At 44.9% G+C, this 16,342-nt stretch overlaps 1 protein-coding gene and 1 pseudogene across 1 annotated transcript in view; one reads left to right on the top strand and one right to left on the bottom strand.

The window, feature by feature from the left end:
- LOC129829613 (ATP-dependent 6-phosphofructokinase, muscle type-like) overlaps positions 1–15,415 on the bottom strand; it is a 33,157-nt gene extending 17,742 nt beyond the window's left edge. The window contains exons 1-12 of the mRNA XM_055891404.1: positions 15,230–15,415; positions 5,531–5,604; positions 5,135–5,212; positions 3,316–3,505; positions 2,765–2,930; positions 2,472–2,625; positions 1,893–1,988; positions 1,591–1,683; positions 1,177–1,302; positions 985–1,049; positions 820–883; positions 147–293 (exon numbers count right to left, since the gene is read on the bottom strand). Coding sequence (XP_055747379.1) covers positions 147–293; positions 820–883; positions 985–1,049; positions 1,177–1,302; positions 1,591–1,683; positions 1,893–1,988; positions 2,472–2,625; positions 2,765–2,930; positions 3,316–3,505; positions 5,135–5,212; positions 5,531–5,604; positions 15,230–15,311 — 1,335 coding nt within the window. The 5' untranslated portion in view covers positions 15,312–15,415. The remainder of the gene's footprint in view (positions 1–146; positions 294–819; positions 884–984; positions 1,050–1,176; positions 1,303–1,590; positions 1,684–1,892; positions 1,989–2,471; positions 2,626–2,764; positions 2,931–3,315; positions 3,506–5,134; positions 5,213–5,530; positions 5,605–15,229) is intronic.
- LOC129830474 (U7 small nuclear RNA) lies at positions 4,045–4,101 on the top strand (annotated as a pseudogene).
- Positions 15,416–16,342: the final 927 nt, after the last annotated feature.

Below are 16,342 nucleotides of genomic sequence, written 5' to 3'. Positions count from 1 at the left end.
TAAATGGACAAAAGGGACCTGATCCTAGATCAGCACGCCTACTCTGAGATGCTTTATGAGTACAGGCCCTGATCAAAAGAGGAGTTTAGGCTGAGACGAATGGGCTCTACGTAGTGTGCAGTGCATAGTTAGTAATGTGTACGTACATTTCCGTGAGCGAGACCCTCAAACCCATCATGAACGGCCAGCATATTGTGTCCCTGAATGATTCCAATCCTCACTGCAGAACGCACGGCAGCATTCATACCAGCACAGGGGGCACCGACGTTAACTATGGCCACATTAATGTTGCTCTGGAGGGGAGAGGTGGAGAGAAGAAGAGAGGTGGAGAGAAGAGGAGAGAAGTGGTGGAGAGAAGGGGAGAGGAGAGGATAGGTGGAGAGAAGGGGAGAGGAGAGGATAGGTGGAGAGAAGAGGATAGGTGGAGGTGGAGAGAAGGTGAGAGGAGAGGTGCAGGAGGAGAGAAGGGGAAAGAAGAGGTAGAGAAGAGGGGGAGAGGAGAGGTGGAGAGAAGAGGAAAGAAGGGGAGAGGAGGGGAGGAGAGGAGAGGTGGAGTGAAGAGGAGAGGATAGGTGGAGACAGGGGAGAGTTGGAGAGAACAGGAGAGGAGAGAAGGTGAGAGGAGAGGTGGAGGTGGAGAGAAGGGGAGAGGAGAGTAGATGAGAGGAGAGGAGAGGAGAGGAGAGGAGAGGAGAGGAGAGGAGAGGAGAAGAGAGGAGAAGAGAGGAGAGAATGGTGACATATTGATCTGTTCGTGCTCTCGTTTTGTAACTAATTTAATGCAACTCATGTGTTAATTGTGTAGGTGTTGTCCCTCACCTTAGTATCTGGAGGGTTGATGTGGGCTAGCATCTTGTATGTGTTCCAGTTGTTTTCAAAGCTCCTGGACAGGGCCAACAAAAACAGTGATGTAACATCCGACTGAGTAGTTTCAGTAACAGTGAAGACATTGCTAGATTGGTAAAAGTAGGCTAGTGTTCTTACTTTCCTCTGAGCTTGATAGCATCCTCCCATCTATTCTCAGCCATGGCAGTAGTCACATCCTTAGTCTGAGGAGACAGAGAGGGTGGGGGGGCGGGGGGGGGGGGGGGGGGGGGGGTGAGTGCTCAGATATAGGTGAACCCATTAGAATGGCACACATACAACAGTTGATGGGGCTTAGTTACTGATACTGACCACTTGGACACATTCCATGAGGGGTAGCCTGACAGCCTGGTTACCGGACAGACTGACCACACAGGCCGGGGTCTCTGGAGTGGCCTCCAACAGGGCCATCACAGCCTCCACACCCATCCTGCTGCCCTAGGGGAGAACACACACCAGGGTTAGAGAGACACCACAGTCAGACATAATCACAACACACCAGGGTTAGAGAGACACACACACACCAACACAGCCTCCACACAAATCCTGCTGCAATGGGGATTGGGAAGAACACACACACACACTTACACACCATTACACACACATGCACATCACATTACACAGTCAGACATGCTTTTGCTCATACGCATAAAGAGAGAGAAAGAGAGAGAGAGAGAGAGGGTGAAAGAGACAGGGTGAAATAGAGAAAGAGAGAGAGATACCTACCAGGATTCTGTCGAAGGCGGAGGGGGTACCGCCTCTCTGCACGTGTCCCAGGACAGTGGTACGGGTGTCAAAGCCCAAATTCTTCTCCACCAACTACAAACGTGAACACACAGAGAGCTGCTAGCAACTGACAGTTTAACCTTATTCAAACCCTGGTAGATGACGCAGTAGAATATTAGTGCTTTAACTCTGAGGTAATATTTGGGAAATGGACAAGACTACTCTAAAAGAGGTCTTAACAAACAAGCAAACAAAACCATTTGAACTGCTAGGTACAGTAATATGAGGGAGAGCTTGCTGACCTTCTTGATGTCTTCAGAGCCGATGGGTTTTCCATCTCTGCCCATCGCTCCCTCTGCCACAATGATCACATTCAGACGACATCCTCTGGCCCTTTGCTGTCAGAGACACAAGACGTCAGCTTGGTGATTAGGTACCAAGGGTGGAAACAGATAACTGGAATGAAAGATTGTGGTGTAATGTGTTGTATTTAAAAAGTACTTCAATATGGAGAAGAAAATAGAAAATAAGAGATGAAGAGGAGTAGAGGAGAAGAGAATAAGAGAAGAAGAAGAAGAGGAGGAGAAGAAGAAGAAGCGAAGAAGAGTAGAGAAGAAGAGTAGAGAAGAGGAGAAGAAGAGGAGAATAGGAGAAGAGTAGAGACGAGGAGAAGAGACGAGGAGAAGAGGAGAAGAGAAGAAGGGTAGAGAAGAGGAGAAGAAGAGTAGAGAAGAGGAGAAGAAGAGAAGAGAAGAAGGGTAGAGAAGAGGAGAAGAGAAGAAGAGTAGAGAAGAGGAGAATAGGAAAAGAGAAGAAGAGAAGAGGAGGAGAGAATCCTGTCCAGAAGGCTAGTGTCAGTCTGTCTGTGATTGTAAACATACATCAGACAGTCTTCTGCACAGATGCCCCTCCCATCCCTCATCTGGGGGCATCTCTGGGATGAACACCCAGTCAGCACCGCAAGCCAGAGCAGTCACCAGGGCCAGGTAGCCACAGTGTCTACCCATCACCTCCAGGATAAAGGTCCTCTGGTGACTGAAGAGAACAACAGAGGAAACCTCTTTGTTATAAACCAGGTGCCAAAGAGACAACAGAAACAGTGTGTGCGGGCGTCTGTATGCATGAGCGCACGGCTGCAAACGTGTGTGACAGCGATGACCTCTCCTCTCCTCACCTCTGTGCGGTCGTGGTGATGGCATCCACCACCTCTATGATGCGGTGGAGGGCGGAGTCTGTCCCGATGGTCATGTCTGTGCCACAGAAGTCATTGTCGATAGAACCCACCATGCCAACTATGTTGAGGTGGGACGACGTCTTGGCCTCGTCATCACTGATCTTACCTGGAGACAGAGAAGTCCCACACTTCTGTCAGTTATATTCAACAGCAATTCCACCAATGTAGCCAGGCTATCTGGTGTATCTGGGATCGCTCAAATTGTTTTATGGTAAAAATAAATGACAAAGAATGCTGAAACTGCATCAGTGGTTAACTAAATAAACCCTGTATTGGGTCTTAATAATAAAGAAGCATTTTGTACTTTCAATGAACTATCCAATTTCAATGAACTATCCAATTTCAATGAACTATCCAATTTCAATGAACTATCCAATTTCAATGAACTATCCACTTTCAATGAAGTGTTTCCATGTGGACGTAGATTTTATTGTGACCCTTCCCAGTTCTTAGGTGTTTTCCATGGTCCCCGTGGGGTTTGTCAGCCTTACCGGCTTTGACCAGGTCGACCAGCAGAGTGGACCACTCCGTCCTGAACTGGTTAGCTCCGGTTAGACTACCGTCACCCCCGATCACACACAGGTTGGTGATACCCAGCTTGACCAAGTTCAGGGCAGCCTTCATGCGGCCCTCCCTGGCTCTGAAGTCCATGCAGCGGGCACTGCCGATGACCGTGCCCCCCTGGTAGAGAGAGACTCATTGAATCAGAAGAAAGACAAAGTCCCTCAGACTGGTGCAATACTGTAGAATACTATAGTAAATACTAAAGTATTATATGTAAAAACACTACACTTTTTAAACTATAGTAAATACTAAAGTATTATTTGTAAAAACACTACACTTTTAAACTATAGTAAATACTACAGTATTTAATTTGTATATACCCTGCAAATTCCCCTCCCCCATATAGCAATCTGTCACGCATAAGTGAGAAACCTACATGGCAAGTATAGACCATATTTTGTGTTCCTACAGGTTATAGAAAAGAGCAGAAGCCCTGAACTGCCCGCCTGCCTGCCTGCCTGCCCGCCCGCCCGCCCGCCCGCCCGCCCGCCCGCCCGCCCGCCTGCCCGCCTGCCCGCCCGCCTGCCCGCCCGCCTGCCTGCCCGCCCGCCCGCCCGCCCGCCTGCCTGCCTGCCTGCCTGCCTGCCTGCCCGCCCGCCCGCCCGCCTGCCTGCCCGCCTGCCCGCCCGCCGGCTTGCCTGCCTGCCTGCTAGCTAAAGAAAACGTGCTCTTTTAGTATTTCTCCAGTAGGTTTCCTGAAGGAGAAAGCCACCACTTCTATGTCAAATATAACAAAACCAAAACACTACAGTAAATACTACAGTAATGTCCTCAAAAACACTACAGCAAATACTATGGTATAGTACAGTCTACAAAACACTACATAAAATACTATGGTATAGTACAGTCTGCAAAACACTACATAAAATACTATGGTATAGTACAGCCTGCAAAACACTACATAAAATACTATGGTATAGTACAGTCTGCAAAACACTACATAAAATACTATGGTATAGTACAGTCTGCAAAACACTACATAAAATACTATGGTATAGTACAGTCTGCAAAACACTACATAAAATACTATGGTATAGTACAGTCTGCAAAACACTACATAAAATACTATGGTATAGTACAGTCTGCAAAACACTACATAAAATACTATGGTATAGTACAGTCTGCAAAACACTACATGAAATACTGCAGTATAGTACAGTCTGCAAAACTCGACATTAATTAATATAGTATTACAAGTTTTCTTTTACTACAGTAATTATACTACAGTTATTTGTACATACTACAGTGAAGGCCCAATGGCCGAAACATCAAGGATTTTTCGGAATATGTCATTATATGCTATTCAGTGATGCGTGTGAATCTTGCATCTCGTCCTGCCCTCAACATTAGGTCGGTTTGAACACTGTCTTCTGTTACTGAGAATATGTCAGGCTATCAGGAAAGAGCAGCTCTGTAATCACACCCTGCTTTGATCTTCCCATGGCACCTGGCCAGGTCCCAACTCAATCCACATACTCTGTGTGCGCAGAGGTCAGTTTGTGTTACTGGAGCCGACCCCTGTTCTCTCTTAGTTACAGTAGGCATCATCGTCATCATCATCACCATCTATGAACACTCTTGGTTGTGAGTCTGTATCTGTCTCTAATATTCAAATAAAGCAGAACTCTTGGTTTCTTGTCATTCATTTACTGTAATACCCTCTCTAGACAGTGGCAGTTTATGACAGTTGTGTCCTGACTCCTGTATTGGCATCAATGGTTGTGAGAGTCTTATAACAGGACTCACCAGTTGCAGCATCATGGACACACTCTCCCATGTGGCCAGTTTGATGTTGTCTCCTCCGTCCACCAGACCCTGGTAACCCTGGAGACACACATCATCAACACAAATACAAACTATTATCTTCAACGTGGTTTCACCCACGAGGAACACTGCCTTCTGAGATGGGAGACAACAGCATGCTCCTGCAGCGACACAACTTTGCTCTCTATGTGGTATGTGCTAGAATCTATTTTTGGGCTGTGACTTTCTTAAACCTTCAGTCAGATCAGGAATGAATTAATAGTAGAAGACACTATACTTTGGGTGATCAGCAATGATAGACAACACATTATCAAGTGTATAAACTTGAATCACAGAACTGTGATTGTGATTGTATTCTATTCTACTGCATGTCTTTACCTCATGAACAAAGTAGACTTTGGCTCCAGTGTAGAGACCAACTCTGACTGTGGCCCTCACAGCCGCGTTCATACCTGAGAGACACAGACAGACAAACATGGGGTTTTCAGGACTGACTGAAGGCTCGTATATGCATATAACAAGTTATAAAGCCTTACACCTTCCAGTAAAGCGTTGCCCTGAGGGTCAATGCACTGCACAAAAAAGAATAGCTTGTCAAAGTTCACAGTGACATATATACACACACACACACACACACACACACACACACACACACACACACACACACAGCTCACATTGGCAGAACAGCAGTTATGGCGTAAAACAACCCGTTTCACCAGTGCTAACATTTATACTTAATCAAGTTTACAATCAAGATTACGTTTGGATTCAGGGTTGTCATCTGTTGTGACGTGACTATCATTAATCTGATAACTGTTATTTATTTTATAAATTAACTACGTTTAATTGTTACTTGATTAAATGAATCACGTAACAATTAACTCATTAGGAATTTGGGGCACCACGGGAAAAGTTGTTTAACGAGTTACTATCTCCCGACTTAAACTCTAAAGATATACAGATATCTCTTACATCAATAACAGTCAATTATGAATGATTACCTCATCAGTCTCATTCTGAACGTCGCATAATCCTTGGATCTGCAAGAACACTAGCCCTTCTGAATATTCAGTACTACACAAATTGATTTCATAATTTATTAATTAACTAACTCAATAATGACACAGAATAGACATACACACTTACATGAGATAAATGTCCCTAGTGGACTGACAAGGTATGACAGGGCAACCCGGATGGCGCAGTGGTCTAAGGCACTGCATCGCAGTGCTAGCTGTGCCACCAGAGACTCTGGGTCTGTCGCAGCCGGCCGCGACCGGGAGGCCCATGGGGCGGCGCACAATTGGCCCAGCGTCGTCCGGGTTAAGGAGGGTTTGGCCAGCAGGGATATCCTTGTCTCGTCTCGTCGCGCACTAGCGACTCCTGTGGCGGGCTGGGCGCAGTGCACACTGACCAGGTCGCCAGGTGTACGGTGTTTCCTACAACACATTGGTGCGGCTGGCTTCCGAGTTGGATGTGCATTGTGTCAAGAAGCAATGCGGCTTGGTTGGGTTGTGTTTCGGAGGATGCATGGCTCTCGACCTTCGCCTCCCCCGAGTCCGTACGGGAGTTGCAGTGATGAGACAAGACTCTAACTACTGGGCCTCCCGGGTGGCGCAGTGGTCTAGGGCACTGCATCACAGTGCTAACTGTGCCACCAGAGTCTCTGGGTTCGCGCCCAGGCTCTGTCGCAGCCGGCCGCGACCAGGAGGTCCGTGGGGCGACGCACAATTGGCATAGCGTCGTCCGGGGTAGGGAGGGTTTGGCCGGTAGGGATATCCTTGTCTCATCGCGCTCCAGCGACTCCTGTGGCGGGCCGGGCGCAGTGCGCGCCAGCCAAGGGGGCCAGGTACACGGTGTTTCCTCCGACACATTGGTGCGGCTGGCTTCCGGGTTGGAGGCGCGCTGTGTTAAGAAGCAGTACGGCTGGTTGGGTTGTGCTTCGGAGGACGCATGGCTTTCGACCTTCGTCTCTCCCGAGCCCGTACGGGAGTTGTAGCGATGAGACAAGGTAGTAATTACTAGCGATTGGATACCACGAAAAATTGGGGAGAAAATGGGATAAAAAAATAAATAAAATAAAAAAAGACTCTAACTACTACCAATTGGATACCACGAAATTGGGGAGAAAAAAAAGAGAAAAAAAGAGGTATGCTTGTTACACATATGGAGAGGGAGGGGTAAGTAAAGGGAGGGAGAGAGAGACAACACTTGGATTAGCACCTTACCACCGCTCATTCGTATTAGAAATGCTATATATATATTTATTCGTAGCTACCCTTGATCGTTGTTAAATCTCTGTTGAACTCGATGACTCCTATGGTGAAGTTGTCAATGTCTGTAAGGCTCTGGTTTGTCCACCAGAGGTCACAATGTCCTTTGTAGAGCTTCCCTGGTTGTGGAGTGTTTGGTAGAACAGCTACTTCAGGTTGTTTGAGGGGATTCTTCTTCCCACCTTGTGTCTTTATTCAAAGCTATAGGACCTCTTTAACATGCACAGCTGCAGACTGTGAATGTTTCTGGTCTCCTAGGTGAGGTTATCTTCTCTTCTAGTGTTGAGAGCTTCAGAGCTTCTCACCATTTCAACATGTTGACTAACGTCTCATGTCTTTTGGTATCAATGGTTGATTATTCAGGGTTCAGCTGCCAATCACTATACACGCCAGTAGTAACCCGACAATGTACAGGTCTCACCATTTTAGCCAATGTGTAGCCACTGCTCCACGCTGTCTGGTAATGTAGTTTTAACCATTTGAAACGTTCAGCTCGCGCTGTACGTCGGCTGGTCGGTAGAGTTGAAAACATTTTGTAACATTCAGCTCACGCTGTCTGTCAGGCTGGTCTGTAGAGTTTAAACCATTTCATAACGTTCAGCTCACGCTGTCCGTCAGGCTGGTCTGTAGCGTTTACACCATTTCCCAATGTTCAGCTCACGCTGTCTGTCAGACTGGTCTGTAGCGTTTAAACCATTTTGTAATGTTCAGCTCACACTGTCCGTCAGGCTGGTCTGACATGTTAATTCTGTAATTTTAAGCACTCTGGTCGGAAAGGTGGTTCCATCACACTGACACGCTCTTCTGACTTCATTAGGGTAGCGGTTACTGACTGGGCACAAGTTTATATGAAAAACAATTATCTCATTTAGAAGGCTAAAACCACATTGCTATCTTCACAAAAGTATTCTCATATGTAATCATATATTTTATACAACCTTTAGATGTAAACTTGACAGACAGAATGTGTGTCCTTCCTAACTTACAGTTACTGTGTTACACCATCCTTAATGACATCACAAAATAATAAACAATGTGACAGGATTATTCTTATGACCACCCAGGACCATTCTTAACATTCCTATCTTATGAATATTGTTCATTCTCTTGGAAAAAAAGGTTTTGGCGGCAAAAGTCTCTCTGTATCAAAGAGCGTTTCAGTCTTCCAATACTGCAGGACAAGGAAGAGAAAGTTCTCTCTAAATTTACAACCCAGTGTTAAGGTGTCAAGACAGGCACAGACCCTGGCTATCTTCAAACATCTGCCTAGCTGATGGGTCCTTTGATCCACTGTCAGGAGAGTCATGACACATGATTAAACACATTAAAATGACTTTTATAGCTCCAGAGTGACTTTATACCCATATGTCAATGCTTTATAGACATAGATGTCATGCGTATCAAGCATGGACATATGGGTATCAAGACCCTTGACATTTGTGTTTTGGGTTCAGAGTGTTTTGGCTATAACATTCAAAATGGCTCCTGCACATATTTTCAGAGTGAGAATAGAGAGGGTGTCATGTCTGTAAACAGATCTGTCTGACTCTACTCTATATTCCCTCCATGTTCAGAACACTGTAAAGGCCACGGTGTGTGTGTGTGTGCACCCTTGCGTCTATGTGTGTTGTAGTTGCTCCATACACAAACAAGGACAGGACGGTCTCTAGTTCCAACAGAGCAGCTGTTGAAGAAAGCCTCCATACCATGACATTCCACAAAAAGGTCAGAGGGTCTAAAATTAGACCCACATTTTTTTGGGGACAGAGGGTCACAAGGGGAGACGGAGGGGAAGACAGAGGAGGAACAGGCGGGAGATAACAGTGACTCAAAGGAAAAGGTTAGGGGGCACATTTGGAATCCCTGTAATTGGGATCATCTAGTAATGATACAAGTCAGCAATATTAACATCAGTCATCATACTAGATACACATTTTTATAGACATACTATAGACATACTGTAATGTTTACCACTTCCTGGCTGTTCAGGGACCAAGTGAAAGAAGAGAGTGACGTAGGATATAACCAGGATATCTGTTCACTGTTGTGTAAAGAATAAATAGACATATTATTCTGCAACTCTGCTAGGGGAAGATGCTGTCTACTGTATAATAATCTCTTGTGGACATAGAGCATCTGAACAAATCACAGTTAACCGAGATTAAGTGTATAAAAAATCTTTGTTTACATGCTAGCTGATGACTGGGCGTGAAATCATGGCCAAGAAGTGTGGTTATTTGTATGGGATGTCAACCTACACATCCCAAAGTCCCATGGCTCTAAGGGTACAGGATAGCTATCATACTGTACTTATCACGTCCTCCTCCCTGCCCTCCACAGTGAAGGTAAAAGCCAAAAGCCAAAGACATCCATCTGCAACTGACAACTGGCTCCTGGGACTAAGTGACCAAGAAGACAAGCCACTCCAGCATCTGACTGGCATAGCTGATCTCAGTTGTCCTCACAGGTTTTTGTCTGCCTTAAGCGTGCTTTGGAAGCCCTTCAGACAGAATAACTCCAACCCTAACTCTTAATTCAACTCAGGGTGTTGAGTTTGATATAAACTCCTTTAACACTGTGTCAGTTCAACCGGGAGAGCTGGAGGTGTTCACAGTCAACATCAGAGAATAATGCTAGTGTAGGCTCGGACCTAAATGATGTGCTCTCTGTCACCTCCAGCCGCATGGCAAATGGCCCAAGACAATGCCCCGAGGACCAGTCAGCCCTTACCCCGTCAAGAGGCCCAAATGTAGGCCTATCTCTCTCTCTCTACAGTATCCAGAGGATGACTATTGGAATATATATTAGTAACCACATGTCCATCCACAGTTTTTATGCGTGTTTTTTATTATTATTTTTATTTATTTCACATTTATTTAACCAGGTAGGCTAGTTGAGAACAAGTTCTCATTTGCATTTGAGACCTGGCCAAGATAAAGCAAAGCAGTGTGACACAGACAACAACACAGCACATGGAGTAAACAATAAACAAGCCAATAACACAATAAACAAGTCAATGACACAGTAGGAAAAAGATATTCTATATACAGTGTGTGCAAAAGGCATGAGGAGGTAGGCAACAAATAGGCCATAGGAGCGAATAATTACAATTTAGCAGATTAACACTGGAGTGATGAATGAACAGATGATGATGTGCAAGTGGAGATACTGGTGTGCAAAAGAGCATAAAATAAAATAAAAACAGTATGGGGATGAGGTAGGTAGATTGGGTGGGCTATTTACAGATGTACTATGTACAGCTGCAGCGATTGGTTAGCTGCTCAGATAGTTGATGTTTAAAGTAGGTGAGGGAAATAAAAGTCTCCAACTTCAGTGATTTTTGCAATTTGTTCCAGTCACTGGCAGCAGAGAACTGGAAGGAAAGGCGGCCAAATGAGGTGTTGGCTTTGGGGATGATCAGTAAGATATACCTGCTGGAACGTGTGCTACGGGTGGGTGTTGTTATCGTGACCAGTGAACTGAGATAAGGCGGAGCTTTACCTAGCATAGACTTGTAGATGACCTGGAGCCAGTGGGTCTGGCGACGAATATGTAGCGAGGGCCAGCCGACTAGAGCAGACAGGTCGCAGTGGTGGGTGGTATAAGGTGATTTGGTAACAAAATGGATGGCACTGTGATAGACTGCATCCAGTTTGCTGAGTAGAGTGTTGGAAGCTATTTTGTAGATGACATCGCCGAAGTCGAGGATCGGTAGGATAGTCAGTTTTACAAGGGTAAGTTTGGCGGCGTGAGTGAAGGAGGCTTTGTTGCGAAATAGAAAGCCGATTCTAGATTTGATTTTGGATTGGAGATGTTAAATATGAGTCTGGAAGGAGAGTTTACAGTCTAGCCAAACACCTAGGTATTTGTAGTTGTCCACATATTCTAGGTCAGAACCATCCAGAGTAGTACTGTTAGTCGGGCGGGCGGGTGCGGGCAGCGAACGGTTGAAAAGCATGCATTTGGTTTTACTAGCGTTTAAGAGCAGTTGGAGGCCACGGAAGGAGTGTTGTATGGCATTGAAGCTCGTTTGGAGGTTAGTTAGCACAGTGTCCAAGGAAGGGCCAGAAGTATGCAGAAAGGTGCCGTCTGCGTAGAGGTGGATCAGGGAATCGCCAGCAGCAAGAGCGACATCATTGATATATACAGAGAAAAGAGTCGGCCCGAGAATTGAACCCTGTGGAACCCCCATAGAGACTGCCAGTGGTCCGGACAACATGCCTTCTGATTTGACACACTGAACACTTTCTGCAAGGCTATTGAGTCTGCCGATAAGAATACGGTGATTGACAGAGTCGAAAGCCTTGGCCAGGTCGATGAAGACGGCTGCACAGTACTGTCTTTTATCGATGGCGGTTATGATATCGTTTAGTAGCTTGAGCGTGGCTGAGGTGCACCCGTGACCGGCTCGGAAGCCGGATTGCACAGCGGAGAAGGTACGTTGGGATTCGAAATGGTCAGTGATCTGTTTATTAACTTGGCTTTCGAAGACTTTAGATAGGCAGGGCAGGATGGATATATGTCTGTTACAGTTTGGGTCTAGGGTGTCACCCCCTTTGAAGAGGGGGATGACCGCGGCAGCTTTCCAATCTATAGGGATCACGGACGATACAAAAAAGAGGTTGGAACAGGCTGGTAATAGGGGTTGCAACAATGGCAGCGGATAGTTTTAGAAAGAGAGGGTCCAGATTGTCTAGCCCAGCTGATTTGTACGGGTCCAGGTTTTGCAGCTCTTTCAGCTCTTTCAGAACATCTGCTGTCTGGATTTGGGTGAAGCTGGGGAGGCTTGGGCGAGTAGCTGCGGGGGAGGCGGAGCTGTTGGCCGAGTTTGGAGTAGCCAGGAGGAAGGCATGGCCAGCCGTTGAGAAATGCTTATTGAAATTTTCGATTATCATGGATTTAACAGTGGTGACCGTGTTACCTAGCCTCAGTGCAGTGGGCAGCTGGGAGGAGGTGCTCTTGTTCTCCATGGACTTTACAGTGTCCCAAAACTTTTTGGAGTTAGAGCTACAGGATGCGAATTTCTGCTTGAAAAAGCTAGCCTTTACTTTCCTGACTGACTCTGTGTATTGGTTCCTGACTTCCCTGAACAGTTGCATATCGTGGGGACTATTCTATGCTAGTGCAGTCCGCCACAGGATGTTTTTGTGCTGGTCAAGGACAGTCAGGTCTGGAGTGAACCAAGGGCTATATCTGTTCTTAGTTCTGCATTTTTTGAACAGAGCATACTTATCTAAGATGGTGAGGATATTACTTTTAAAGAATGACCAGGCATCCTCGACTGACGGGATGTGTAAAGTCATAACATGTACAACAGCAAAACAAAAAAAAACATCCGTGATGGAAACAGGACATTACGGTAGAATTTTATAAATGCCGACAGATCATTTGTGTGTTGGACATGATGGGATCATTTTGTGTCTGTTAAAATTAATTATTTGAGAAATGGAGGGAGAAAAAGCCTTTAACACTCAAATATTGATATAATTACCATCATATTGAAGTAAACTTAGAGTCACGCAATGATATTTTGTGTGGTCCTCCCACTACGACTCGGGGAACGCATGCAGTTTATTCGTCGACAGATTAAATCAATTGTGATGAACTTCACATGGTGGTGAAAGTGGAAACCATACAGTTTATTAGCCTACAGATTAAATAAATTGTGATGAACTTCACATGGTGGTGAAAGTGGAAACCATACAGTTTATTCGTCTACAGATTAAATCAATTGTGATGAACTTCACATGGTGGTGAAAGTGGAAACCATACAGTTTATTAGCCTACAGATTAAATCAATTGTGATGAACTTTACATGGTGGTGAAAGTGCACGTGATGAACTTCACAGGGTGGTGAAAGTGCACGTGATGAACTTCACAGGGTGGTGAAAGTGCACGTGATGAACTTCACAGGGTGGTGAAAGTGCACGTGATGAACTTCACAGGGTGGTGAAAGTGCACGTGATGAACTTGATGGTCCTTTCCAATAAATATATAATATTCTGGTGACATGATGATCGATGCTTGGCTGCCGTTTGACAAATACAAATAATATCCCTTATCCCTAATAATGTCATAATGTAGGTAACCTCCCCCCACTGTCTCTGCCAGCTGTTGGCTAGAGCGCATGTACCAAGACCAGAGTGATCACATTTGCTAGATAACGCAATAGTTTTTGTGACAAAACCATCAGCACAGTTGAAAATGCAAAAGAAAACTCATTTAACTTGTATTTTTTATTCGGTACATGGGAATTTAACCGCAAAAGTTATTTAACTGCAAAATGTTTTGTACACTGTGTGTATAAAACATTATGAACGCCTGCTCTTTCCATGACATAGACTGACCAGGTGAATCCAGGTGAAATTTATGATCCCTTATTGATGGCATTAGTTAAATCCACTTCAATCATTGTAAATGAAGGTTTGATGATTTTTAAGCCTCGAGACAATTGAGATATTTAAAAAAATATATAAATATTAAACTTTTATTTAACTAGGCAAGTCAGATAAGAAGAAATTATTGTTTACAATGACGGGCTACATCGGCCAAACCCGGACGACGCTGGGCCAATTGTGCATTGCCCTATGGGACCTATCGGACCAGGGTGTTTGTAGTGATGCCTATAGCACTGAGATGCAGTGCCTTAGACTGCTGCGCCACTCAGGAGACATGGATTGTGTATGTGTGCCAAGACAAAATATTTAAGTGCCTTTGAACGGGGTATGGTAGTAGGTGCCAGGTGCACTGGTTTGTGTCAAGAACTGCAACGCTGCTGGGTTTTTCATGCTCAACAGTATCCCGTGTGTATCAAGAATGGTCCATGCCCCAACAAATTGAGGCTGTTCAGAGGGAAAAAGGGGGTGCAACTCAATATTAGGAAGGTGTCCTTAATGTTTGTACACTCAGGTGCTGGGTTAGTAAAGTTGACATAATAACAGGTGCTGGGTTAGTAAAGTTGACATAATAACAGGTGCTGGGTTAGTAAAGTTGACCTAATAACAGGTGCTGGGTTAGTAAAGTTGACATAATAACAGGTGCTGGGTTAGTAAAGTTGACATAATAACAGGTGCTGGGTTAGTAAAGTTGACATAATAACAGGTGCTGGGTTAGTAAAGTTGATATAATAACAGGTGCTGGGTTAGTAAAGTTGACCTAATAACAGGTGCTGGGTTAGTAAAGTTGACATAATAACAGGTGCTGGGTTAGTAAAGTTGACATAATAACAGGTGCTGGGTTAGTAAAGTTGACATAATAACAGGTGCTGGGTTAGTAAAGTTGACCTAATAACAGGTGCTGGGTTAGTAAAGTTGACATAATAACAGGTGCTGGGTTAGTAAAGTTGACATAATAACAGGTGCTGGGTTAGTAAAGTTGACCTAATAACAGGTGCTGGTTTAGTAAAGTTGACATAATAACAGGTGCTGGGTTAGTAAAGTTGACCTAATAGCAGGTGCTGGGTTAGTAAAGTTGACATAATAACAGGTGCTGGGTTAGTAAAGTTGACATAATAACAGGTGCTGGGTTAGTAAAGTTGACATAATAACAGGTGCTGGGTTAGTAAAGTTGACATAATAACAGGTGCTGGGTTAGTAAAGTTGACATAATAACAGGTGCTGGGTTAGTAAAGTTGACATAATAAAGAACAGACTGTATATGCTCCCAATCACCATCAATATTTATTATACTGAAGCACACGTACACACACACACACACACACACAAATATGTGTACAGACGCATGCAGTCACACACACACACACACCAACACTGTCTCTCTGATGACACACACATAGACTTCTTACCTTGGGCATCACCTCCTGAGGTCAGCACGGCGACAGACCGACCGATACCCATCTTGGTTGGATCCATGCTTGTATGTGACATGGTGTCTACAGGGCTCAACTCCAACCAGGTGGTGGCACTAAGGAAGGAAAGGAGACGGCTATGGCTGATACTCTTCTATGGCGGATACCCTGCTAAGGCTGATACCTTGCTTCTCACAGAGAGAATGGTAACGGCACCAGCTTTATAAGACACTACCCCCTGACCCTCCCCCCTGGCCCTCCCCCCGCATAGCACATGCGCGCACACACACACACACACACACACACACACACACGGCTCTGGGCTAAATATACAGTACCAGTCAAAAGTTTGGACACACCTACTCATTCCAGGGTTTTTCTTTATTTTTTACTATGTTCTACATTGTAGAATAATAGTGACGACATCAAAACTATGAAATAACACATATGGAATCATGAAGTAACCAAAAAAGTGTTAAACAAATCAAAATATATTTTACATTTGAGATTCTTCAAAGTAGCCACCCTTTGTCTTGATGACAGCTTTGCACACTCTTGGCATTCTCTCAACCAGATTCATGAGGTAGTCACCTGGAATGCATTTCAATTAACAGGTGTGCCTTGTTAAAAGTTGATTTGAGGAATTTCTTTCCATCTTAATGCATTTGAGCATTTGAAACCACTACTAACGGACACCAATAAGAAGACTTGCTTGGGCCAAGAAAGAGGAGCAATTCATATTTGGTCTGATGAGTCCAAATTTGAGATTTTTGTTTCCAACCGCTGTGTCTTTGTGAGACGCAGATTAGGTGAACGGATGATCACCGCATGTGTGGTTCCCACCGTGAAGCATGGACGAGGAGGTGTGATGGTGTGGTGGTGCTTTGCTGGTGACACTGTCAGTGATTTTTTTTAGAATTCAAGGCACACTTAACCAGCATGGCTACCACAGCATTCTGCAACAATACGCCATCCCATCTGGTTTGCACTTTGTGGGACTATCATTTGTTTTTCAACAGGACAATGACCCAACACACCTCCAGGACGTGTAAGGGCTATTTTACCAAGTAGGAGAGTGACGGAATGCTGCATCAGATGACCTGGCCTCCA

The sequence above is a fragment of the Salvelinus fontinalis genome, chromosome 31 (genome assembly GCF_029448725.1).
Source record: "Salvelinus fontinalis isolate EN_2023a chromosome 31, ASM2944872v1, whole genome shotgun sequence".
In the NCBI taxonomy this organism is placed as follows: domain Eukaryota; kingdom Metazoa; phylum Chordata; class Actinopteri; order Salmoniformes; family Salmonidae; genus Salvelinus; species Salvelinus fontinalis.
Note: the sequence above shows the minus strand (reverse complement) of the source record. Positions and strands in the feature narration are given on the sequence as shown.